Source organism: Cinclus cinclus, chromosome Z, assembly GCF_963662255.1.
Source record: "Cinclus cinclus chromosome Z, bCinCin1.1, whole genome shotgun sequence".
NCBI lineage: Eukaryota > Metazoa > Chordata > Aves > Passeriformes > Cinclidae > Cinclus > Cinclus cinclus.
This window is the reverse complement of record NC_085084.1, coordinates 934634-960162: the sequence shown is the minus strand read 5'-3', so window position 1 is coordinate 960162 and position 25529 is coordinate 934634. Positions and strand designations below refer to the sequence as shown.

Genomic DNA, 25529 nt, shown 5'->3' with positions numbered 1-25529 from the left:
CTCCTGCAATTCCTGTGATCCCAAAGTAAAACAAACCACAGAAAACAGTTTCTTCTGTCTTGGTCTGGGAGCTGGCAGCCCTCATTTTTCCCCACCCAGCAGTTTGGAGCTGAGACCTGTCCCTCACTCCTGGATTATGGCAGCAAGCAGTTTGTTATCCAGAGTCAGAGCACATGGGCAGAGCAGGAGAGAGATGCCCGTGTCTATATTTAGTGCACTGAGACTTTGCTCCACAAAGGCCTCGCAACGTTTTAATTCCTTTATCCCGAAATTTATCTGGAAGGTCACCCTGAATGATGAGGGCGCCTGTTGTTGCTTTCAGGAGTTGTTTGGGTTGGGCTGAGCTGGAGCTGCTGACAGCCAGCACCTGCCAGCTCTGCTTGCAGAACTCAGGGGTCACAGATGATTTAAAATAATTTCTCCCCTCTTAGTGTGTTTTGAGTGGGCACTGAGCACTCACAAAGACATGAGCAAAGTGGGGTCATTGCTGCTGCAGTGGGTTCTTATCAGAGCAGGGGAATGTCACAGTCCAGGGGAGGAAATGTGCTGGGAATGAGGAAACACTAACAGGCTTCTCTTTTGGTTGGCACTTCTGACCTCTAACATGATTTTGAGACGTTTATTTTTTATAGAAGAAAATAAATATATTTTATTTTTAGAAAATAATGTAATATTTTTAGAAAATAACATGTGGAGGTACAAAAATACAGCAGAGTTGTTTCTCAGTATGTGGTAAAACTCTGCTCTTTGTAAAATGAGGTTTGCTCATGCAGGTAGATCATTAGCATTGATGTTAATTAGCAAACCTAATTAGCATTAGGTTTGGCATTTCATGCGTGGTCTACACAGGTAGAGGTTCTGAAACCAGCAGCCGAATTTGTCTTGTCTGTCTCTGCAGTTGTACTTTAATACTGAAGTTCAGGTGAGGGATGATGGTCACTGCAGTGCTGACTGTCCAGAAAAATAGCACAGTGCAGTGAAGCTGGTGGAGTTGTTCACAGCTGTGGTCATCAAATAAATTAGGTTTGGGTGTTTTGTTTGTGGGATTTTTGGTTTTTAAGACAATTTGTTTGCAGTGTCAAAAGTGAAATTTGAAAAGTCAATGTTTATGTGGAGTTAGGACGTGCCTCAGTTTTCTCCACTGGTGTGTTTGTGTTTGAATGTAGCTTTAATTTCACAGACACATTCTTTTTGTCCTCATAATCTCTCAGTCTGAGCAGCAGTGGGACTTTGGAGATAACTCAATGTGAAGCAGAAACTGAACCTGCTCTGGGTTCATTAGCAGCAACACTTGAACGTGTGGGGCACGACAGTTCAGCCATACAGAACTCTTTAACTCCAAATAGTATAACCCAAACAGCTGCTTTGGGCAACAGAAACCATGAAACCATACTAGAGTGCATAGAGGTGAGTTGATTTTATTTATACATTTTTGAAATGCCCAACCAGCCCCAGCCTGAGTCTGGAAATACCCCTCATCCTTTTTCCAGTTTTCCCATCTGTAACATGCTGGACATGGAGCTAAGGTGTGAGGAAGGCACTTAGCTACTGTGATAATAAAATAAAGTAATTTGGGACATTTTCTGTGTCATTTTTAGGCATTTTTAATCCATAGCATTTGTTAGTTTCTTCATCTGGCCAGTCATGGATATCAGCATGTCCTGCTCTTTATCCCTGGTGTCTGACCCTGACATAGTAACTGAACCACTGAAAGACTGAGTAAGATCATAATAAATAATTACCTTTGGGTCTAATGTTAGTGCATGTGTATAGTGTCAGCAGCCACAGCTTTACAAGGCTCTTACAAACTCATTTACAGGGAATTTCAGGTTTCCACAACCAGTCTTGCAGGTGCAACTGCTGCTCTTCAGGTACTGAGGACCATTTCCATTCCTCTCTTAACTGATGTTTTAATGCAACTAAACAATTTGAGAGGTGTTACATTTATGTATTTGCAGACAATTTACCTGATCCTTGTGGACAATCTTGGTGTTAGCAAATGAGCAGAGGGAAGTATTGGAGTGTGTGTTCATTATGTTGTTTGGAGTTCTTAAACAGAATGTAAACTATTGATTTCACAGGTTTTTATTTGCCTTTTACTTAAATTTACAGTGTTAGCACTCCTAAATGCAGAGTTCAAAACAGAGCAGCATAGAATGGTTTGGAAGGGACCTTAAAGCCCCTTTTGTTCCAACCCCAGCCATGGTTCTCCAAGTTACTGACACCAGCACTGCCCAGAGTCTGAAGCTGGCTGCTCCTCTTGCACTGCAATTAGGAGGAACATTTAAATGTGTGTTTAATTAAACCCCAGCTGTCCTCAGCCACTCTGTTCCGTGGCTGTCCAAAGGTTTGGCTGTGTGAGGAGCGTGGCTGGCTTTAGAGGCACTCACCTGAGAGACCCTGCTGGGAGCTGTGGGGGTACCAGGTTGGTTTACAGCTGACAGTTCACTAGTTTAATTTGGTAATTCTGTTAAAAGTCAAATTCTAACACTTGTCTGTACCTTTTCACACATAAGTGAAGCGCCCTTTCTTTTAAGCACGTTACTTTTTTCAGCACATTTGTTAAAATCTCTTCAATTTACCACTAAACATTATTTCCTTGGTGCCTGTGTTTTCTAAAGGGCTTTTCAAGTGGTTGGCTTCGTTCACCAACTTCAGATCACCAGATAAACTTGGAATGGCATGGGAGAGAAGTGTCGACACCATGTTTGAAATACAAATGTTACATATTCCTCTTATATAAAGGGGGGGGGGGGGGGGGGGAACCAACCCAAACCCAGCCCTGCAAAGTAATGCGAGCCTGCCTTGCCATCTAGTGGCAGCATTATTCTCAAGTATTATTTTTAGCCTTGTTTGCCATAGTAGAGTTGACCTAATGCTTCAGGAGAGCATTATTACAGTAAGGCACATGAGCAAAAAGAACCTCATTTTTCTGCCTGTATAAATATTTATCTCTAATAGTAATGCTAGGCAGGAAAATAAAAATAAATATGAATATAAGAATCTTTATATTGGTTATATATTAATATATAACAAATATATATCCACTGTGTGTAAATAAATGTAAGTTAAAGTTTACTACTTAGTTAAGTGAGAATAAGCAAAGTCAACAAATTGAAAATTAGTAACATGCATCTCCTGCATTTTGAAGCAGAAATGGTGAACTACTTACACATGAAAAGAAAATGGATTTGTAAGGTGCAGTGTAAGGCTGTAAAATATTTCTGTGATGCACTATTTCAGTTCACAGTTAATATTGACCAGATTTAAAGTAAAATCATGGTATGACACATTGTTAAAAAATATTTATATTTTATATTCCAGACACAATATAGTTTATATTCCAGACACAATAAATGCAGCATTTGGTTAAAGCATTTGAGGGAAGGAAGACGAGGAGGGAGGAATCCCCCAGCACCTCTTTAAAGGCATTTTGGGGTGAATTGTAATTGGGGATTTATTACTGGGGATTGTGAATTGTTACTGGGGATTATAATTTGTGCAGGGAATGAGAAATCCCCAATTCCAGCTGTGGAATGGCACAGCTGGAGCCAGAGGATGTGCTGTGGTCTGCCTGGTCTGTGCAGAACCAGCACCTGTATTTCTGTCAGTCTTGGAACATTTTGTTTCTTTTTAAACCCCTTTGAACTCTCTCATCTCTCCCCTCAGTGCTCACACAGTCTCCTATAGTTTTCCAGAGTTTCTCCCTGTTTTATCTCCCCTCTCCCAGCAGCCGCATCTCATCACCAGGATCCATCACCCACCCCCTGTGCTGATCCTCCTCCCGTGCTCCCCATCTTTCCTGTAACACTGAGGTAGTCACAAACTCTATCAGAACAGCAGAATTATCTGGATTTGGCACGTGTTCACACCCAGCCTCAATTCCAGTGCAGCAAGTGGGGCAATTGAAAAGTTAAAAGGATCTGAGCAGGACAGATCCAGGGAAGTGCCAGAAGCCTGAGAACTATCCCGGATTGTGAAAACATGGTGATGGAAGAATGAAGCATCACCAGAGCTGCACATGCAGCTTGTGAACATCAATAGCCTTGAGAAACTTTGACAATAAAATTTTAAAGGGGATCTTTTCCCCCTCTGAGTTTATATAACTCGTGTTGGTAGGAAGAACTGTATTATATTTTTGGAATCTCCATGGTTTGTCAATGCACCCACCCCAGCAGAGCAGTCTGGGAATACTCAAATTCATGAAATTATATATCATATAATTCTTGGCAGAACTGGCATATGTGCATTTTTGTCCTCAGCAGTATCACACTGCATTTTAAAATATTCCATTTGTTAAAATTATTTTGACTTGTTGCACTATGTGAGAGAGTATTATCATCTAGAAAGATCTATAAGTAGTTTGTGTTTTTTTCTTGTTTGGGTTCCTTTCCTTAAATACCAGCAATAAATTTGGCTCCTTAAAAGTAAAGTTATCCAGGATCTGCTGGCCTCAATAATCTCACCCTGCAGTTGTGGCAATGCTTTTTTTGCTCATAACTTTTGGAACAAATTAAAACTGCCCATCTTGAGGAGTTAATCAGCTGTTCCAAAGAATCAGCCATGTATCATAATCTGTTTTATCAGTCTGGGGAAAATGCTTTCAGTGATCTGTCTGGATGATGTCTAAATTCTAATAGTGCAGGGATTTTTTTTATTTCTGAGAGTTTTTAAGGTGATACATATTAGATGTTTTGGCTCATTGTGTTTGAAATACTCTGTTTTTCCTGCTATTTGCATTTAATAAAAGTAAATAAAAACGATTTACCTGGTTTAAAATTAATACAAGTAATACTTCTTATAAAATGTGAATTTCTTTCAAAAATTCCTTTAAGTATCATGCGTAGAACTTAGCAACTTTCTCTCCCAATTAAGGAATCTTGAGCTTTAGATAATGATGCTCCCCACAAAGTGACACAGATTTAATAACAGTGCAATTCCTACAGACCATCTAAAACCAGACATAGCTTTCATTATCTCAGACAAATGTTTAGCTGGGGACCAAAGGTTTTGTTTGGGGCTTTTCTGGTTGTTTTTGTTTGTTTCTTTCTTTCTGTGTTTTAAGCACAGAATAGGTTTTTTACTTTTCTATACCAAACAAGGTATATATATTTTCTATTTACCAAACAAGGTGTTGCAGTGTCCTTCCATAATGTGTTCCTTGACCAGGGATAAAACATTGAATTTATTCTGAAAGCTGGTATTGCTGTAACTTGCAGTTCTGGATGTGGAAGGAGCTCTTCAATTTAGGGGAAAAAAATTATTTCTGCTCTGTATTCTGAATTAAATCAGACATCTTACTGTTACTATTTATACGTTGTCAGTCTGCTCTTAGAAAACCATAAATACAGGAATTAATTTTTAGGGATCTTCTTCTGAATTACAGAGAAGAGCTTGCTCATGGGAATGGGTTTGGTCATTAGGAGAGGCCAATGTAGAGAGAAATCCTCTCTCAGTGCTTAGAATAACACATTTTTGGGTAAAATAACATAGATAAAATCAGCTGGTTTGGTTTGCACTGGTAGACTGCCACACTTGCAGTGTACAACCCAAATTTTGTCTCTGAAATACTTCAGCAAAAAAATCATTTCAAGTTTAGTCTTGGTTAAAACTAAAATGTGTTAATGAAGAGTGTCCTGAAATTTGGGTGATTTGTCACTGCTGAGGGAGATGCCACCAAAAAAGAAATCACAGAAGAAACTGAAAAACGAAAAACAATGAAGTGAAAAATGAATTGCAGGGTAACTTGGATAAATTCAGTTCACACATATTTAATGGTTCCCCATGGTCCTGCTAGGAGGGCAAACCCCCTTTGGTTGGGAATGGGAGATGTAGGTGTAAAACACCTCTAGAGCATTTCCTAAAACACAGGAGTCCTAAAGAGATTTATTAAAATATTATTTACCCCTATAGGAAAATGGCCAGCAGTCTTATTTTTTATCATTTGGATACTAACACTAATACCAGTAATCATAACAGTAAGTGATGCCAAACCTTTTAGCCCAGAGTAGTTTGAAAACAGAAAAGGTGAAGATAAATTGTATTTTACAGAATGTGTGGCTTGGCAACTGATTTTTAAACAGAGAGGGGAACAAAGATTTTTGGTTTGTTTCACTTGTGATTGTTTAGAGCTTTTAAGTGGATAGATAGAAAGATTGAGTCATTTTCAGAATTACCAGAAGAAATCTGACTTTGTCTCTTGTAGCTTGAACTGTTTTCCAGCACTTGCACTTCAAGTAGCAGCACAATTAATTTAAGATCACTTGTAGTGTGTACAAATAAGGTCTGTGGTTCCATTTTCAGCTGCTAGGATAAGTGGTGTTTATGTTTGTGCTGTAGGTGGCTGAGTTATAAAAATCAATTATTGCCATTTTGGTCCTTCTCCACACCAAGTGTGAAGCAGTGTCTCTCACCATGTGATTTTTAATTTGTGGTCAATATATTTACAGTGAATTAAGTCTCAATAGGAATTGAAGTAATCAGGATTACTAGTAAATTTTGCAAATTTATGTGAGACAAAATGTGATTGATAAATGTAAGGGTATGAGGAAAACAGGAAAAAAAATATCAGTGCAAGAAACCTGTATCTGGAAGGAAGTAAGTTAAACTCCCAACTTTTGGAAGGAAAGTAAAGTTAAAGAAACAATAGATTTATGGAAGTATGTCATGCTTAGCAGAACACCACCTTCTGAATTCCTTATTTCATCTCAAATAGGTGGAAGTGAAAACTAACCCACATCATATTCTAGAGTCTCCTGAAAAGCTGAAAAAGAGAGTAAGAGCTGCATGACTGGCAGAGAAACATCCCAGCCTCTGTGCCTTTATGACACCAGCTTCCTGGTGGATGCTTTCTGTAAAATCACATTTTCTAGCACCAAAATGTGGGCACTGAGGCCGTTGTCCTCCAGGATTGATCTTTCAAAGACTTTCCCACTGAAAAACTTATTTTCTGTTGTGTTGAGAACTAAGAAAATCAGTATTTTACAAGATTTTGATGTTGCACAGCACACACATCTCTCAGACCTGCATTAATCACACAGGTTATGAGATACCCTTTGCTCTCCCATACACAGATGATTATTCTTGAGCAGGGAGAAAACAAAAAAGTGCTTCAGCTTCTGGCACCATCGTTGAAGTCCCTGAACTTGCCATTCTTTAAAGTACTTTCAACAATTCAACACGAAATGTTGCTGTAAGAGTGGGAAGCTTATTAAATTTAACATTTCACTTCTTGATTTTATTTTGTGTCATCTCTATTATTCTAGTATTCTAATACTTTCCTCCTTTTATGTTTCTGGGCTTTTGTTGGTTTTTTTTTTTTGCTTTTTTTTTTTAATAACCGTCACTCTTAAGGTAAATGCAAATATTCTGCAGTGGCTACACAAAAGGTTTTTTCTTTCTGGCTTCTTTTTCACCCAGTTTACTTGAAGATTCTTCTTCCTTTGCTCTCAGCTGCAGGATGGCAGCTTTCAGTATACATTTTGTGATGCCAAATTAGTGAAATTCATACCTGTGGGTACGAACTGCAGTGTATTGCTGTCAACAGATGTTGGTGGCATCTTTATCACAGCAGTGGCTTAGATCTGGCTTGTTTGCCTGTTATTTTGTTTTATTAATTTTTTTGGTTTTGGTTGTTTTTTATTTTTAATTGGTTGTTTGGTTGCGATATGTTTTGAGGCTGGGATTTTTCTCAGTTTTTTGTGGCTGCTTGTTTGTTTTGGTCTTGTTTTTCAGTTTTAGTTTTGAGGGCTTTTGGAGGAGGCTTGGTTTTGTCTGTGTGGGTTGTTTTTCTAATTGGGTTTGATCTTTTATATGTCCTTTGATTTGGTTTTTTGGGTATTTTGTTTTTTGTTTGCTTGTTTTGTGTTGTGTTGTTTGGGTTTTGTTTTTTTAAAAAGTTTTGTTGGGGGGTTTTGTTAGGGGTTGTTTTTTGTGGGTTTTTTTGGGGGGGTGTGTTTTGTTTGTTGTTGTTGGTTTTTGTTTGTTTGTTTTGAAGTGTTTTTTTCTGCTTTTCCAAACACCTTATCATGTCTGCCAGTTCTTCAACTCCACTGGAGAACATGATTTTATCCCCACTGTGTTCTTCCTATCCCACAGCTAAAGTTGCCTGCTGCATTACTGAGTATTTTTCCAGCTCAGTTTAGCTCCAAGACAAATAAGGAGTCTGTCCTGCTGAAAATTCACTGTGAGCATCCATTTAAGGTGCACTTCAAGTGCTGAATTTTGAGTTACACAAGGCTGAGGCAACAGGCAGAAATGTCCATGTCTTCAGCATGCAAACATTTCATTTTCACCTTCAGAAACAAGATGTCAGTGACCAGTTCAAGGTCTGTGGGCTCTGGTTTTAATTTAGTACCAGTATTCTGGGCCCAGGAAGTGCAGGGGTGCTTGTGCTGCAGGAGAAGGGGAAGAAGAAGCTGCCAAGAATTCAAAGAGAGAGGGATGCTTGATGTCAGAAATGGAAACCCACAGTGGTTTCTCCCTACTGCACATTCCAGAAATTCCTAATTAAAAAAAAAAAAAAAAAAAGAAGAGTAGAAAATTAAAGTACAATTAGTTCAAAGACTAAATGTCAGGTGTGCTGGAAATGGCAGGGAAGTGGTGAAGAAACACATGGCACAAAGGTTCTGCTGCTTGAGCCTGTGTCTTTCACAATCTGGTGCCCAGTAATGTTTGTGGGGTCTTTAAAACTGTCATGAAAAGCTGAGAGTATTTAATATATTTTCATTAAAATGTTGGACAGAATTTCTTTGTTGTCTTGAATCTTGGTGGGACCTTTTTGTGGACAAACAGTATATCATTAGTGGAGAGGGAGAAGTTCAGTCACTGACACAAAAATAAGAATATTTAAGTTTGTAATGGTAAAATTTTTGTGATAAACCAAACCACAGGAACAACTTGAAATCTGCTTGTCACTGATTGCAGTTCCACCTGGGTGTAAGGGGAATACATAGATACTTTAATATTTACAGTATATAAGCCTTGTAAGCTTGGAAGGAGCAGCATTTTCATTACTATTTTTTATTACTATTATATAATATTATTAGGCTGGTTCTGCTCTGAAGACATGGCTGAATTGAGAGACAGTTCAGATTCCCCTTTTTTTGAGCTGCACAACTGTAAATAAAGTTGAGTTTGGTTTGCTGGAGGAGACAAGTCAAACCCAGGGTCCTCACTGGAGTGGCTGCACTCAGCTGACCTTTGTGGAAATGGTTGAAATTCTAATTTCCTGACACTTCTACTGTTTCACCACATGCACAACCCTTTCTTTTTCTTATCAGAGGTTCTCACCATCAGAGAGTGCACAAAGGAGCCTCCCTCTTCTACAGCACATCATTTCAAGTATCTTTTTATTAATCTATTCACAATTGTTATTGAACTTTCTTCTCCAGTTTGTAAACCCTCTGTACTTTAAATTGCTTTCTAGCACTGCTTTGAGTGCGTGTTTATGTAGGTTACATTATTTCAGTTTTCATCTGATTCCAGGATGTGAAAGGTTTCATTAATTTATTGATGTAAGATCATAGGAAAAATTGCAGCAGTAATTATTGGTAAAATAATTGCACTTTCTCTGCTAGCTATTGCTAGTCTAAATCAATCTTTCTGTCCCTGTGCTCAGTCACAGCATTCTTTCATCTCTTCATTTTCTTCTGGAGCTGTAGGTACTCCTGCTTCCCAAAGCCATCTTCATCTTCTGTTTAGTCAGATATTTGTGCTTTTTCCCCTTAGATTTGCCACTCATCTTCTTGTATTTCTAGGCTATTGCCACACTTTGGAGCGGGGTGAACAGAAAAGTTAAATGTTTTTGCTGCCAGTACCACTTGATTATCTGGGGGCCTGGCCTTGTTTGTGAGGTAGCTCAGGAGTTGCCAAGAGCCACCAGAACCTCACAAGGTGTGGGTGGTGTGCCAGATTTGGGTATAAACTGAGGTGTGAGTGAGAGATCCAGTGTGTGAGCAGGGAGGGATGGCAGGAGTGCAGCACTGAATTGACATGGCAACTGAAACCAGCAAAATTCTAAATATTTGCATCATGATCTGGGAATCTGTGCCCCTGCAGGTTAAATTTTTGCGTTGCTTTTCACTGTATCATGAAAAAGTGAATGAAAGGTATTTGTGAATTGTTTTGAGCTTTCCTTACGTCTGAACTCTCCTGAGAACACTTTTGTTTTATATTGCAAGATTCCCATCTTTTCCTCTTTTCCAGTGGAAAGCACAGACATCTGATTATGGTTTATTCCTCACTATTAATGCATGAAGGTTTTTTTATATTTTGCACTTACAAGTGCTGAAATGTTAAGTAATTCATTGGCTGAGAACCTCTGAATTTATGGAATACTGCTAACCACTGTGGAGCAGTGTTGAGGCTGGATGGGTGTGAGTGTGGCAGTGACACAGGGTGGCACTGACAGGATGGATGGGATTGTTCAGCAGTGTTTCTTTTTGTCCCTGCAGCCTTTCATGTCCCCCCGCTACCCTGGAGGTCCAAGGCCACCTCTCAGAATACCCAACCAGGTAAGGCTTGGTCCTTGATGCTCTGCTGGCCCAGGGTGAGGGCTCTGTCCCTGTCTTACTCACTTCTGTGTCAGATGTCCCTGCCATCTCTGTTGGACGCACAAATTACATTAATTTCACAGTAAATACTGGATTATTGGTGAGAAACAGACCTCATGAAGTGCTCTGTGGTTCTCACAGGCACTGTGAGGGTTTTCTGAAAGCACTGAATTCCCAATTTTCTATCATCTCCATCAAAGGGTGTGCAATGCTAGGATACAAGGATGAGTAATGAGCTGCTGTTCATCATCAGGGACCTTTTTTGGCCCATCTGTGAGAAAAGGGTTCTGGAAGTAGAGAACATTTGTGTTTTCAAGTTCTCCATAATACAGATAGAGGAGGAGAAAGAGTTGTCAGCAGATGAAAAGTTAAAGAAAAGCAGACAAAAAGCCATCAGTGGAGCCCTGAGAGGAAAACTAGGTCATTTACAATATTGGGAAAGGTAGAAAGGATAAATGGAATAGGCAGTTTGGTTCAGCTTTAGCTTCCAGGACTGCCTTTCTGTTGTCACACTATACTCCAGCCTCATTTCTGGCTATTTTTTATATTTGTGTAACACAGTTTCAACAAATTTATCATTACTTTTGAGACACTATCACCAGAAGGTATGAAATCTAAATTTCTGTGAGCTGGATGTATCAGGTGGCAAAGACTTCTCCAAGTGTTGCTCTGCCTGGTGAAATTTGGGGTCAGGTTAAGTTACCTGTACCAGGGCTACTTTGTCACCAGGGCAGAGGGTGAACCTTGATGAAGTGATCATCTGTGCAGTGCCATTAGTACTGCACTTCATATTGGATAACATCTTACTGCTGTAACTCAGTGCACTCCTGATTTTTGCACTTCCCAATACTATCTTAAGCAGAGGTGTCTGAGCCCCTGAGCCAAGTGTTTGGGTTTCTCACCCTCTGTGCCTGAGCTCAGTGAATCCTGGCAGGTGGGATGTGGTGGCAGGAAGCACTGCCAGCCTGCAGGTTTGGTTTCAGGAGTGTTTTTGTCTGCACACTGTGGTATTTTCAGTCCAGATAAGATAATCACAGAATCCCAGTGAATTTCAGCTCTTGCTACGTTCACATTACACCAAGTTCACAAATTGCTGCTTTAGCAGCGTTGATGGGCAGGGTGTGGAAGCAGTAAAGTACTGTGGTGCAGCTCTAAGCCCCAAATTTTGATTAGGTGGTAGTTTGGTCCTGGAATTGTGGAAGGGGTCCCTGTGTATGGCAGAGGGGTTGGAAGGAGATGGTCTTTAAGGTCCCTTCCAACCCAAACCATCCTGAGCTTCTGCTTGCTCAGAACACATTTTTACTGAAAACGTGATGGTGTTTTGAAATGCTAAATAGCACCTCATGGATCAGCTACAAAGATCCATTCATAAAAGTATTTATTCTACTTGACCCAGCTACAGGTAAAATCCTGTAAAAAATGAGCTTTAAACCTAATTCAGTAAACCCAGAGGTCAGATTAATGTGGGGATTTAAAAGCACATTAACTGTTGACTCAGAGGAAACATCCAGGAATTAGGAGTGAAACGTGCGTGTTGTGTCTCTAACATGAATGTGAAGGCATTCTGTGTTTTTATGCTGTGTTTTCCTTGCCTCAGGCCCTCGGAGGTGTCCCAGGGAGTCAGCCCCTCCTGCCCAGCGGGATGGACCCCACACGGCAGCAGGGTGAGTGTGGGACCTCTCCACAGTGCTGTCCTCACAAACTGGCACCTTTCTGCAGATCCCTGGGCTTTTCTCTTAATCAGAAAGAGGTGGTTCATTAAACGTAGCCATAGAAGGTGTTTGCATCTTGCATAATTAAATCAGCTGTGTTTTCCATATGAATATAATGTATTTTATATTTTATTTGCAGGTCATCCAAACATGGGTGGGCCAATGCAGAGGATGACTCCTCCAAGGGGAATGGTGCCATTAGGACCACAGGTAGTTTCTACTGATGGTTTATCCTTAGTCACAGGCCTATACTTAGTCTATATTCTCTGTCTTTGCATAGCTTGAGGATGCCCAGGATGTGTTTTCATAATCCCTTTTTGAAACAAACCTCCTGTTTTACAAAAAAAATTTAAAAAATCCATTCTGAGTTGCAGTTGTACAAAATTGAAATGAAAAATCTGTCATTTTCATTAATATTTGGAATTAAAGGAGGAATCCCTCCACTTGTTTTCTTTAGGAAAGTGTATGTGGTAATAAAAGACTCACAGTGGCAGGGGAGACCAGAAGTGGAGTAGGTGTTTCCTCCTCCTCCTCCTCACTGATTATGCTATTTAGGAGGAAAACATGAACACCCTCTAACTTCACCAAAAAATACCTCTCCAAATTCTGTAAAGTTTTTCTTTCATCCACTGCTGACCTAAATTCTGGGGGCGTGCAGCAGAGGTTTCAGTGCCAAGTGAGACGTCCACGTTGCCATTTGTCCCCGTGCCCACCTGGAGCATCCATGTGGCTCTGTCCCAGCAGAGCTCTGAGGCAGGGGACAAACAGTCCTGGGGCACCCCGGGAGCAACCAGTGCAGGAGGCTCCTCTGTGTTGTGTCAGCCCTGCCAGGGACCAGCATGTGGGTGCTGGTGTTCCTCACTGGTGCTGCCAGTGTTGTGTTTTACAGTGTGCTTGTTGTGCCCACACTGTGAGTTTTTGCTTCCCCATTTCAGATAATCTCTCTGGTGGCTTCTTGTTTGAATAACAACTAAATTCTAAATGATTGAATAGGTTTGCCTTCCAAGTCTGTTCACAACTGTCTGTACAATTTTGGGTCTTCTTGGTAAAAACCAGTTGTGCAGTTCTTCACAGCCTCTGCTGAGTTTGACCAACAAAACATTATTAAATATATTTTATTTTTTTTTAATGCGGCCCTGAAATGTATTTACCATTTTTGGGGGTGGAAAGAGAAGCTCTGCTGTGCTGCCATATGAGATAGAGCTGATCCTTTATGCAGCACCATTAGTCACACAGCAGGCAAACCTCATGCCACTTTCTATGAGGATAATATTTCCATTTTTGCTGTCATTGAAGATACAGTGTTTTTGTGAGCTTCTTTTTTCTTGTGCTCAACATCCTACACCTACACAAAATTTAAGTCCACAAATTGCTCTATAATTGGACCACCAAATACCTGGGCCACCAAGTTCTGCAGAGAGCATCACTGCCCTGAAAGGACATCTGTACAGGTGGCCCCAATGGCAGTGCTGCTATTTAGGGCAAAGGAGGACATCTGTTTAGGATTAGCAGTAATTACTGTTGGAAGCTATAGATTGTCAGGTGAGACAGATTGTTCTGCTTCTATTCCACTGAATAAAAAAGGTGTAATTTAGTTTTTTTGTTTAAGTAGTGCAGTCAAACTTTGGTCATGATATCGGGGCATAAAGTCACATTTTATGGGTGCTTGGAATTTAATTTCTTAGCATTGCTAGGACGTTGATTACAATGTTAAATACTCTTCTGTTTGGTTATCAGAGACCTGGGATAGTGGAAGGTGTCCCTACCCAAGGCAGGGGTGACACTGGATGGGCTTTAAGGTCCCATCCTGGGATTATATGATTTATTAGAATTTAGTAATGGAAAAAGAAATGTAATGGTACATTAGAAAAGTTATGTCATGTGCTTTAATTTTATACCAACATAATACCATTTGATATCTCAGAATGTTTTGTAGGGGGTTCTGGTTTTGAATTGCCTTGATTTAGAAGTTGAATTCATTATGAAACCTGACCCTTGTTGGTCATTGAGCTTGAGCTCAATATGTGTAAATAATAAAATCCCCCCTGAAACCATGTTAACCATTCTTAGCCGATTTCTGTTGATTGTATTGCTTCTCCTTGGGGTTAATGATCCCATTTTTAAAGTCAACAGTCAGGGAATCCTGAAAGCATGAATGGCATGGCCTGTCCTGGCAGCAGTTGCACAGGGACTTCATTAACCTGCTGTCCTTTCTTTCCCCCTCCTCTTTGGTTTTGTTTTTTTGTTTTGTGGTAGTCTGACCCTTGGTTGTCGTTGCAGAACTATGGAGGTGCCATGCGACCCCCTCTGAACGCTTTAGGTGGCCCGGGGATGCCTGGGATGAACATGTAAGCACAACATAAATCCTACTGTACCTAGGAAATGCCATTATTGCATTGCAGAAGGAGCAGCTGGGATAGATAAGGCAAGGAGAGCGTGCTTTGACGATCAGTAAATGCAATTTTAAGATGTGAACCCACAACCTTACAGGAGCCTCAACTGTCCTAACAATCCTGTACAAATGCTCAGTTTCTTTCACAGATCAGACTTCAAATACTGGGAATATTTTGTCAATATAATCACTGATATACCCTTGTATATATTTTTTAAAATGACAGTATTTATATTTCTACTTACTAAATGTGTTGTGAGGAATGTTTTTTTTTTTCTCTGCAAAATAAATCAGTACTTAATTGTAGCAAAATAGGCTTTGTCTGGAACTGCTTATAAGAAAAAGGACACAATTGATTTGAAAGTCTCCCTAAACTGCAGTTCTTATTTCCTTAACCACATTTATTTCCAGTCTAAACAGATAGAGGTGCTTTACAGATATGAGAGTATTTCTGTCAGTGTTTCTGTGTATTTCTGTGTCTGGGAAAGTGTCTGGTAAAAATGAATATAATCTGAATTCAGATTTATTCCAGACATGGAATTAGCCATGGCAGGGTGTCACACCTTGTATCCCTGAAAACAACCCCCTCATTAAGTGTGTAGAAATACTTTAGATGTAACATTAAGAAAGCAGTAAGGATTTCTATATGTTTTTCTCATTATACCGTAGATAACCATTGTTACTCTAGTTTTTCTAGAAAACATAAAGAAGAAATTATAATTTTCATTTCAAGTAAAAAGTTGCCACCCTGAAGAAGTGAAAGAGGTACAGAAGTAGATTATGTAATTCAAAAAACCCACCATACTTCTAACTGGTTTTAATTTCCCGACATACATGGAATTCTTGAAGCAAATAGATTAAAATCTGAAGTTGTGTGTTGCTCTGTCATAGACATCACATATGGGGATTTAAGACAATTCTAGGAGCCTTCCTTATGTTTTTCTATTAAATTGATGTGGAAAAAATATTTAGACTTACCTTCCAGAAGTAAAACTGAGGGATAGATAAGATATTTTGAAACTATTTATTCACATAAATGACAGTTTGCACAGGAAAAATAAGAAAATAGTTTCCTGGCTGACAAAAACTTTTCCTGGCCTACCAGAAAGAGAGAAGATGGATCAAAGTACTAATGCTGCTGGTTTATAGAAGCACATTTTATCAAGGGGTTGCTCTGGGCTGAGATTCTTTGAACTGTATTTTCAGGAGATGAGGGTGTTTTCCTACTGTGAATTTCCTGCTGTCTTTGAAATTGCAGTGAGAGCTCAGAGTCAGGGCAGGGCTGGGCTGGGGGCAGTGGCAGAGGATGGACCCAAATTTGTCCCCCTCACCCTTTACCCCAGTGCAGGAACAGCAGTGTGGGTCACCTGAGGAAACCAAATTTCAACCCCACATAAGGCTATCCCTTCATACCTGACTGTTTTCTTTACATGACAATTTCCCAGTGTTCTGCTGTTCTTTTTCTTGGGTTTTTGGCAGTGTCAAGTACAAAAATGTGTGCTCCACAGCAGCAGCTGCCATTTAAAATCCAGCTTCTCCTTCTTGGAAGGTGTGAAGGGAACCTGCTTTGGTTAAGAGCAGACTATCTGCCAAATAAAACTGTTACCAACCATTTTCCTGGGTGAGAAAGCATTCTTTGTGGTCAGAAATGTGGTCAGTTTATAAGGCAGCATCTCAGTCCATACAATCCACAAAGGCTGAGTAATTCCTTGCTTTGTCATGAACAACACCATCAGATTTCTGTTGGATGCAGCTGATGCCCAGCCCATGTTCTTCCACAGAATAACTTCATTTTAGCTGTAAGTTTTCCAGTTGGAACTCGGCATAGCCATTTTTAGGAAGATCTCATGTCTATGTCAGTTTTTGGAACAAAAAGGCAGATTTCAGGGAGCAGTGTTACATTTCACTGGTGATTTTTAACACCCCGTGTGACCTGCAGTGCTGTCTCAAGCACTAAGAATATCTCAGTCATGCCTCAGGTTTAAAAAAACTAGAAAGAAAAAGGTGTGATTTTGTCTTTTAACTTCACAAACTTGAGTCTAGATGTTTCATTTCCTGATGGAATATATATTTGCCTCTTAGAAAACTAAAATTTCAGACTTTTATTTTCTTCAAGCCAGGACTGACACTTACAGGACAAACTCTAAAAAAACTGCAGCTGAAAAAATTGGTCGTAGCCACAGACACTTTGTGAAGTATTTTGGAATCAGTACTTGTATGGTTATCTTTTATGGCCTTGTTGGTACTTCCAAAATAAACATTTAATAAAAGACAAAAGAACTGCTGGCATGGAATTGGGGAAAAAAAAAAAAAAAAGGAGGCAGTTTTGGGGGGTTTTATGTGTGTTTTATAAGCATTTGGCTCCACAAAATCCGCGTGGCTTTCCAGCAGAATCTGCTGCAGTGATTTCTAAGTCTATACTGAAAGCAGTCCAATAAATCTGAAAATTCCAACAGCTTTTTAGATGAAAGGTGAGTTCCCATGTCTCTGTAAATTTCAGACTTTCCATATTCCTGTGGTTTAACCCAGTTTTGTCTCTGAGTCAGTACATGTCACAGTGCAAGGGTTTGGGGTGAAAACAGACTTTTCAGTGTTGTTAGAAATATTCCTGATTTTTCTGAAAGAGAGGATGCAATGAACCAATTTTAAAAAACAAACAAACAAACCAAAAAACAACAAGGGGGAAAAACCCCAGTTAATATTTCACCATATGATCATCAGCAGGGGAGAAATTGCTGAATATTTGACCTGAGGAGTATTTCCTTGCTCAGTCTTTCGTTGAATAGTGCAGAAAAGACCATACCAACATTCTTGATTTCCAGCATTCCAACAATAAAGGCAGTGGAAATAAATAAATTTTCTGGGTTTTTTTTTGTTGTTGTTGTTGTTGTTTTTTTGGGGTTTTTTGTTTGTTTGTTTGTTTGGTTTTTTTCTTTAGCTAGCTCCTTCATTGTTTCATCAACAATGTAATAAAAAAATAAGATTCAATATTAAATCCCTCAGGCTGTATATGCACTTAATAGTTTTTATTTCTGAAAGACTTAGAAAACTTACAGAACTCATTAAGAAAGAGTGCTTCTTTCTCTCTGTTAAAGTCTCTCTCCCATGCCTGGAGAGCTGCAGTGGTTAATGTTGCTTTTCTTCAGCTAACGAAACCAAAATGCCATTGAAAATGTGAAAATTCTGTCATCTGCTTTGCCTCTCCATTGTCAGGGCCTTCAAAAGATGATTCAGTCTTGTTTATAAACAAGCAGGATCTCCTGGTGCTATTAGAAATTAATAGAAATTAATGATTAGAAATAATTATGAGTTTGAGACATTGTGACTGTAAACATGAAGATTTTTACCTCTGGTGTGTCCGAGTCCCCTCTGGATTGTTAAGAGATGAAGCCTCGTCCCCAAAGTATTTTTCTGGGTTTAGCTGAGAGTGAAAAAAAATAACAGCAAAAGTTGTGAGAAAAACCCTCTGAGGGTTTTCTGGGTTTAATACATCAAATTTATTAACATGGCTGTTGTTATCATCATCATCATCATCACCATCCTCGTCACCATACAGGGATCATAGCAACATTTTTTTGTATGGTTTGTTTATTCATAAATTAGGTGCTCCCAAAACATTTATTAGCTAATTGCACAAGTTTTGCTAGTGAAACCTGACTATACTGCAGTATTCTAGATCCAGAGTAAATTAAAACATCCTCAGTACTTCAGGCATGTGCTTAATTATGTGAGCAAGATTACTGGTTTCATGACTGCACATTTATTTATTTTATTACTTACATTTTTTTTCCCAGTAGTACATAAATTAATCAACTCACCAAATGATTGAATAGCAGTGCAACAACAAAAATTCTGCTCTTGGCATTTTAACTTTGTGTGGTTATGGCTTGTAAACACAGTTCACTTTGAAAAAAGACATTCCCTTCCTCTGGAAACAGGTTATGCAGATTTTTTTCCTCAGAGCTGGTCAGAGGATGGGGATGGTTCTGTGCCTCATCATTCTTCTTCTGTTTCAGGGGTCCTGGTGGTGGTAGACCTTGGCCAAACCCAACCAATGCCAATTCTGTAAGTAAATATTACAAATATGTTTGACATCTTCCTGTATTTAGGGAAGTATCTTCATGCCAGGCTCAGCACTGCTGTAACAAAAAGGCTGTCCTGGGATCCTGCATGAACAGCAATGCCTGGTATTTCTTCAGAAGGCAGAAAATCTTCATTTTTCATTCAGGGATCATACATCATTAGTTTTAAAATGTCCATTTTTGGCACTTGCAAATGCATAAGGTGGGTCTGGCTTGCCCTCCTAAACAGTTCTTCCTGGATCTCTCACTTTTGGCTTTTTAATTCTATTAGTGAAATTCTTCTTCTATTTTCTTTTGATTAAAATGGATGTTTTTAAACGGAAGGTTTTTTCAGTCCCTGAAATCAGTTGGCAAGTTCAATAACAGATTTGTTTGTAACAATCATTGTTGTCTTAGAGATCTTAGAATCATAGTTGTCTGTAGAGAATTTTGTGTTTGTCAGTACAGTTGCTGCTCCCACAACAGCACTGGACCGTGTTCCTTTGGACAGAATAACAGCAAAGGCAGCAAAGAGAAGGAAACCAGGTTATTCACTGGATTTCTCCAGGACACTGTCCTTAAAAAAAAATCAAATAAATGAAAATAAAAAATGGAAATAAGTAGCAGTATCTTCTAAGGTGAAAGGTGTGGTAGCTTATTTTCCTGTTATGGTGAAGATTATAATCAAAATGAGGTATCTCTAAGAGGATACAAATTCAGTTCATGCTTGGCTGACTCTGAAGTCCTGCTGACTGAGATACATGTCCTGCCTGTGTTCACAAACCTTATAAACTACTTTGCCTTAATAATCTTATACCTTGGCTTTGAAATGCGTTATTATTTTTATAACCAATATTTTAAAATTGCTGAAAAGAGGTGTTTATTTTGACCCCAGAGGCGTTTCCCCCATGATTTTTAGCTGTGTCTTTAGTTCCCCTAATTGAATGAGCAGTGGCAGCTGCCTGGAGCCCATCCCAGCACAGAAGAAATCACTGTTATTTTCTGTTGGTGTTACAGATACCTTACTCCTCAGCCTCTCCTGGGAACTACGTGGTGAGTGCCTTTGTGTGAGTTCACTGGACATCCCATCTCCTTCAGGCAGACAAACAGCAGCCCAGATGTTGAGGGAAGCTCCCTTGTGTGGGAGCTGAACATCTGGCTTGCCCTCCGGTGCAGATGTGGGCGTTCATCACCAGGATCGTTGTCAGCCTGCTCCAAATTGCCCTCAGTGCTCCTTCACTTCAGAAAACATTTATATTCCTAATGCAATGTATTGTCTGCAATAATGAGGGACAAAAAGCCCCTTGGCCTCCTCAGAACAACAGTGTTGTGTGAGAGTTTCTGAACTTCTGCAGGAAAAAAGTCTTTATGTGCAGTGCTGTATTTTGTCTCTGTCACTAGAGATTAACTTTGTTTATTATTTTAGACTCTTCATTATTGTTGCTGTTGCTGTTGCACTCAGGTTATTTGTATGGCTGATGAGCCCTCCTAAGGCAGATTTTTTGGTCTGTTTTTATGAGATGCACGGGCTGGTGTCACAGATTGAGAAGGGAGGATTATATAATAAAAAGCAATTTATTTTGTCCTTTATTTAGATAATTAACTGTGGAAAATGTTATGATTCTTGCAAGTATCTGTAACTACAGGCCTCATTTTGTCACTACTTAGTGGAAACTGACAAGATTTTGCTGTCTCCAATTCAGATCTTTCAGTGCAGAAGTTCACAGAACTCTCTGTTTGGAGGGGGTCTTGTGGGCTTGCTACATTCTACTGATGAAGAATTTAAGGACATTTTGGGAATATTTGACTTCATAGAGAGCAAGTGTGTGGGGATGAGGGTTGGGCTGGAGAGCTCCTAAAAAAGGTTTTCTATGAGAAGATTTGTAATCTGGAAATACTCACTTGGAGAACTTAATAAGGTTAATATATATATAATATATTAGTATATACTAATATATAAACATATCTACTAACATGTAAGTATATATAATATGTATCAATATACAAATATATACACTATACATACAGTTATATTCTCAGAGTGAAAACAGTCAATACCAAGAAACCCTCTAAGAGAAGAAAAAACACAAAGAGAGTAAAAACAAACTTAAAATGAGATGCAAAAGTTAGTGAAGACAAGTAACTTTTCTCATAAATTACCAGTTAGCTGTTCCTTCATTCCTTTATGTGATATTGAAAAAGATGCAGAGAGAGGTTCTAAAAGAAATCAAGTAAGTGAGCTTAATACAGAGGTAAATGGATAAAATATATATGGAGAGCCTGTGATGTCTAGGGAGTCATATGGGTATGGATAAAATGTGGACATAAATCTATGGATAAAAGTTAATAGGTAAAAAGTATATGGACAGATATCCTGTAAATCAGACAGAACACCCAGACCCTTATAATCATTGCCACTGAAAATATATCCCTGTCTGAAACAGAATGTCTGCTGTTTTAAATTATAACAAAAGAGATAAAGTGCAGTAATAGTCATATGGCAATGAAAGTAATAATTATTACTAGCAGTGTGTGTATGTTTTTTTATGGAAAGTCAGTATTTATTGACTTTAATTGATGCAGGCATTTTTATCAAAGTGGAAGTTGGTAGTTTTTTATGTTACCTGAAAGGGTTCAACAGACATAGGAAACAAGACATTATGTTCTGTTCTTAGTAAATTATTAGTGTGATTAGAATAAAATTCCTGGAGCAATCTTAAAGAATCCATAAATTCTTGTTTAATAGCCAGAGCATTTTGTGATTCTTAGTCTTGATCAGATTTGTGACATGGAAATACCCAAAACTTAAAAAAATACATGTTCCTTGATGTAGGGGGCTTTTTTGTGTGTCTGTTTTAGTCTGTTTTTCTAACCTTTTAATTTATGCTGACTGACAATTTTTACTGTCCCCAGGGTCCTCCAGGAGGTGGAGGGCCACCAGGAACACCCATCATGCCTAGTCCTGCAGGTACTGAATTATACTTGGAAATAACAAAAATAGAAGGGATTTTTAGGAAGTACGCTAATTATTTTTTAGTAAGGAATCAGATAACTGAATTATTTGGTCTGTATTTTCTCTATTAGGGTTTTTTTTCTACTTTGTGACCTCTCCAGCACAGGAGGGTAGAGAAGTTTCCTAACTGGCCATAAGAACTTACTGATATAACTATAATAACTTCATTGAATACAATTCCAGGGATTTAAATAAACAAAAATAAAAATGAAAACCAAAACAAATAAAAACCCTCAAAAATGAAAAGAGACAACCTAAGGTACAGATATTTTGAAGTTCTGTTTTCCAAAGCATGAAAACACTTAGAAATTGGCCACCTGTGAGTATTGCCAAGGTATTTACTCACCTCTGAGACCAACAGCTCAAAGATTCCACTGCCCAACCATCCCCTGTTTGTTCTGAAATGAACCAGAAAAACTCTGGGACAGTTCTTTGAGACAGTGCCTGCCTCACTGAATATTAAAAATTACTTTATAGGGCCGATTTTACTTTAGACTAAAAGCTTTTAGTGCTCTGTATATAATGTAATTATTTGCTTGGATTAATGCTTAGAAAATCATCTTGGAAATATTAATTAGTAAACAAACACTTGATCTATCTTCCTGTTGAAGAAGAAGAGCACTGGGTGTGGAATGGGCTTGTGGAGGGTCTGGGTGCAGAGTGCTGAGCTCTTTTCAATCTCTGTGCAGATACTGTTTTTCCAGACTTGCCATTTTTTTTTTGCAAACACACTGTTCCCTTAGAAATGTATACAGACCTTTGTCAGGTCATTGTCATTTTGGTTTTTGTCATTTTGGGGTTTTTTTGCAAGCATTGCACCAGGTTGTACCATGAAGATATATCAGCTAAAGCCTCCCTCAGGGGTGAAGGATCTTGGCACAGTGTTCCACTGAAGACTTGGAGATTTTCAAAATCATATGGACTTGACAGGAGTGAGAGTGAAAAACTGAAACTCTCAGTCTGTGTAAGGGGAAGCTTTTCATCATTTATTACAGATGGAAAACAAATTACAGGAAGTGTTGATGAGAAACAAACTCCTGTTCTATGGATAATATTGAAGATGAGCGAAGAAATTTAGAACTCCAGGAAACAGGGTTTTAGGAATTAAGTACTTACAGATTCTTGGTGATTTATAAACCTTTTAACAGTCATGCATAAAACTAGAGCCCCGAAGTAGTCACTTGGGGACCATGGCAATTATTTCTTTTCATAGCCCTGTTTTGTGGCAGCAAGGGATAGAAAGGGAATAAAATCTGCCATTGTATTGCCACTGTGCATGGGATTGAGGCACAATAATAATATAAACAAAATTACAGGAAATGTATGAGGTGAGTACTTTTATTGAAAAGCTCTTAAAATAATCTCTTTTTACAGATTCAACCAACTCTGGAGACAACATGTACACTTTAATGAATGCTGTGCCACCTGGGCCCAACAGACCTAATGTAAATATGAATCTACTTATATCTTTCTTTGAGTAGTGCAGCCTTTTGTTTATCCAAACACTGTTTTTCCAGCAGCTATCATTATTGCTAAGCTTTCCATTTTTATGGGTGGCTCTTCAGTTAAAAACAAAAACAAAAAACGCCAGTAGAACTTAGAAATAAATATATGTAGATTTGCTAAATCATTATGCAGTAAACTGCAGATTGTTTGGATATAATGGTAATATCTTTTAAATGTGTGAAGAGCTAAATTTAATGTTAATTATGTAATTGGACAGAAACTACTCAAGTTGTGAAGGTGATGAGGAGCTTTATGACTTAAGATAGGTCAGGTGGGGTTTGAAAGAATTAATCACTGATGGATTCCAGACAGGTATAACAGCTCCCCATAACTTCAGTGGGGATAGGGCTGAGTTGGCAGCAGCAGTCTGAAAAGTCAAACAAAAAGCACTGAAATAAGTAATAAATTATTACTGTGTTGGATTCCAGCCTACAGAGATAAGTCTCCAAAAATCATGAAATTGACAAAAAAATGCTCATTTTCAATCCTCACTAGAGACCTTCTCTTAAAGGTCTGAATGGGAGTTGAGAGTCTCTTCTCATTCAGAGCTGAGTATTTGTCCTTACTTTTTTTTTTTCCCCTTCTCCTGAGGAATATTTTCTCTTTATTAGGTTGTGTGGAAAATAATGGTACAGTTTTTAATGCCTGCTCCTTTTGTAGTTTCCACTGGGGCCAGGCTCAGATGGACCCATGAGCGGACTGGGTGGAATGGACTCACACCATATGAATGGATCATTAGGTAACAGTAACAGTAAATATTGCCAACTTGGTGAATTTTCAGTGGCACTGTTATTTTCTGTGACTAATTCTTGGAGTTCTGTGGAAGACAGTTTGATAAAATGTATGGAAAAAGGTGTATGCACATCAGTAAGATGAAGGGAATGATTTGAAGGGGCTGTGGCAATGAACTAAAAAAAGTCACTGAAGCTCAGTGAGCAGTCTTATTGTGAGCAATGACAATTCAGCATAGGCATCTGTCTCCTAAAAGGAATTACTGTTTTTTTTTTTTTTTGAAAGCATGTCCCTGAAATTTTAGGTTACTTTTCATAGGGATACTTTTGCAGCCTTTGTCCCTCTGCCTGTTAAAATCCTGAAATGGGTAGTTGGTTTAACTGCTAATGATGCACATTGCATTCAAATAAATGAAAATCTGTGTGAGAGGCAGCCACACCTTTTCCTGTCACTTTCTACAGCTTGAGAATTTTTTCTCCTTACCTAAAATGAAAAATTAAATTGCAACAGTTATGGGAGGATTTTACATGTACCTAGCGCATAATTTATCCTTCTGGGCAAAATAACTCCTGATAACATCTGTGTATCTGACGTTTTTAGAGAGAGAAATCATATTCCTTCTCAGCCTTAATTTGCCTGGCTGTATGAAATGGCTGTTTCAGTCTTCTCCCACAGCTCCTACGTTTCTGACTGTGACACTCTTCTAGTTTTGTACTCAGTACTCTTCCAAAATTTGTCTTTCCTGAAAATACGTGTCTTCTGCTGGTAAAAAATAAATGCTTTTCTTTGTTCATTCAACATTTATTCTCTGCTTTACCTGAGGTGAGAGCTACAGCATGTGAAAAAACCCCTCAATTAGTTTCCAATAGTCTTGCAGTCATTATATTTAATTTTATTTGCTTTCCATTACTCTGCTCATCAGGATCATCTGTTTCTTCTAAGAGATACTCAGTACATGTAGTGCAGCCAGAGCTGATGGAGCCTCAGACTGATTGAGTGGATTATTCTGCACCAACTACAAACTCAGTATTACTTAGTTGTTTATTTTTTAAAATGTTGATGTTGGACTTTGTATTTTCTATGAAAAAAAAAAAATTGGATTAGCTTCAGCTCAAAACTAACTGAGCAATTGTCTGTTTAAATTTCAGGCTCAGGAGACATGGATAGTATTTCCAAAGTGAGTATCTAATCAAATATTTGGAATTTTTAGTGTTTCACTCTAAACTCATTTCCTTTGTCTCCATTGTGAATATTTTTGTTATACATCTTTATTATATCATATCTATATTATATATAATCACCTGCAGTTCATAATCTGATTGATCATGTTGTAGTCTTTGATACTCTTAAAATAAATGAAACCATTTCTAATAATCAATTCTAGTCAAATGTAAATTTGGGACAATGTCCTTAGGGTGTTGCAGGATTAGGTTTGTTACCTCTAAAAAGGTTATTTTAATATCTTAATACTCAGGATAAATTTCTGAAAACTAGATTATTAAATAGTTTCAGAAAAAGCACTGTTTTGATACCACAACCATTAAATAGCTGGAAAAGGAT

The 25529-nt window shown here is 38.5% G+C and overlaps 1 protein-coding gene across 26 annotated transcripts in view; it reads left to right on the top strand.

Annotated features, from left to right (window-relative positions):
- SSBP2 (single stranded DNA binding protein 2) overlaps window positions 1–25529 on the top strand; it is a 125556-nt gene that overhangs the window by 93208 nt on the left and 6819 nt on the right. For 7 of the 26 annotated variants that reach the window (XM_062513807.1, XM_062513806.1, XM_062513796.1 and 4 more), the window contains 10 exons: window positions 10455–10514; window positions 12151–12217; window positions 12405–12475; window positions 14546–14613; window positions 18674–18722; window positions 19736–19771; window positions 21632–21686; window positions 23106–23176; window positions 23898–23976; window positions 25118–25146. In XM_062513807.1, coding sequence (XP_062369791.1) covers window positions 10455–10514; window positions 12151–12217; window positions 12405–12475; window positions 14546–14613; window positions 18674–18722; window positions 19736–19771; window positions 21632–21686; window positions 23106–23176; window positions 23898–23976; window positions 25118–25146 — 585 coding nt within the window. Of the gene's footprint in view, window positions 1–10454; window positions 10515–12150; window positions 12218–12404; window positions 12476–14521; window positions 14614–18673; window positions 18723–19735; window positions 19772–21631; window positions 21687–23105; window positions 23177–23897; window positions 23977–25117; window positions 25147–25529 lie in introns of all 26 variants that reach the window. The other 19 variants (XM_062513787.1, XM_062513790.1, XM_062513779.1 and 16 more) reach the window with 14 other exon arrangements.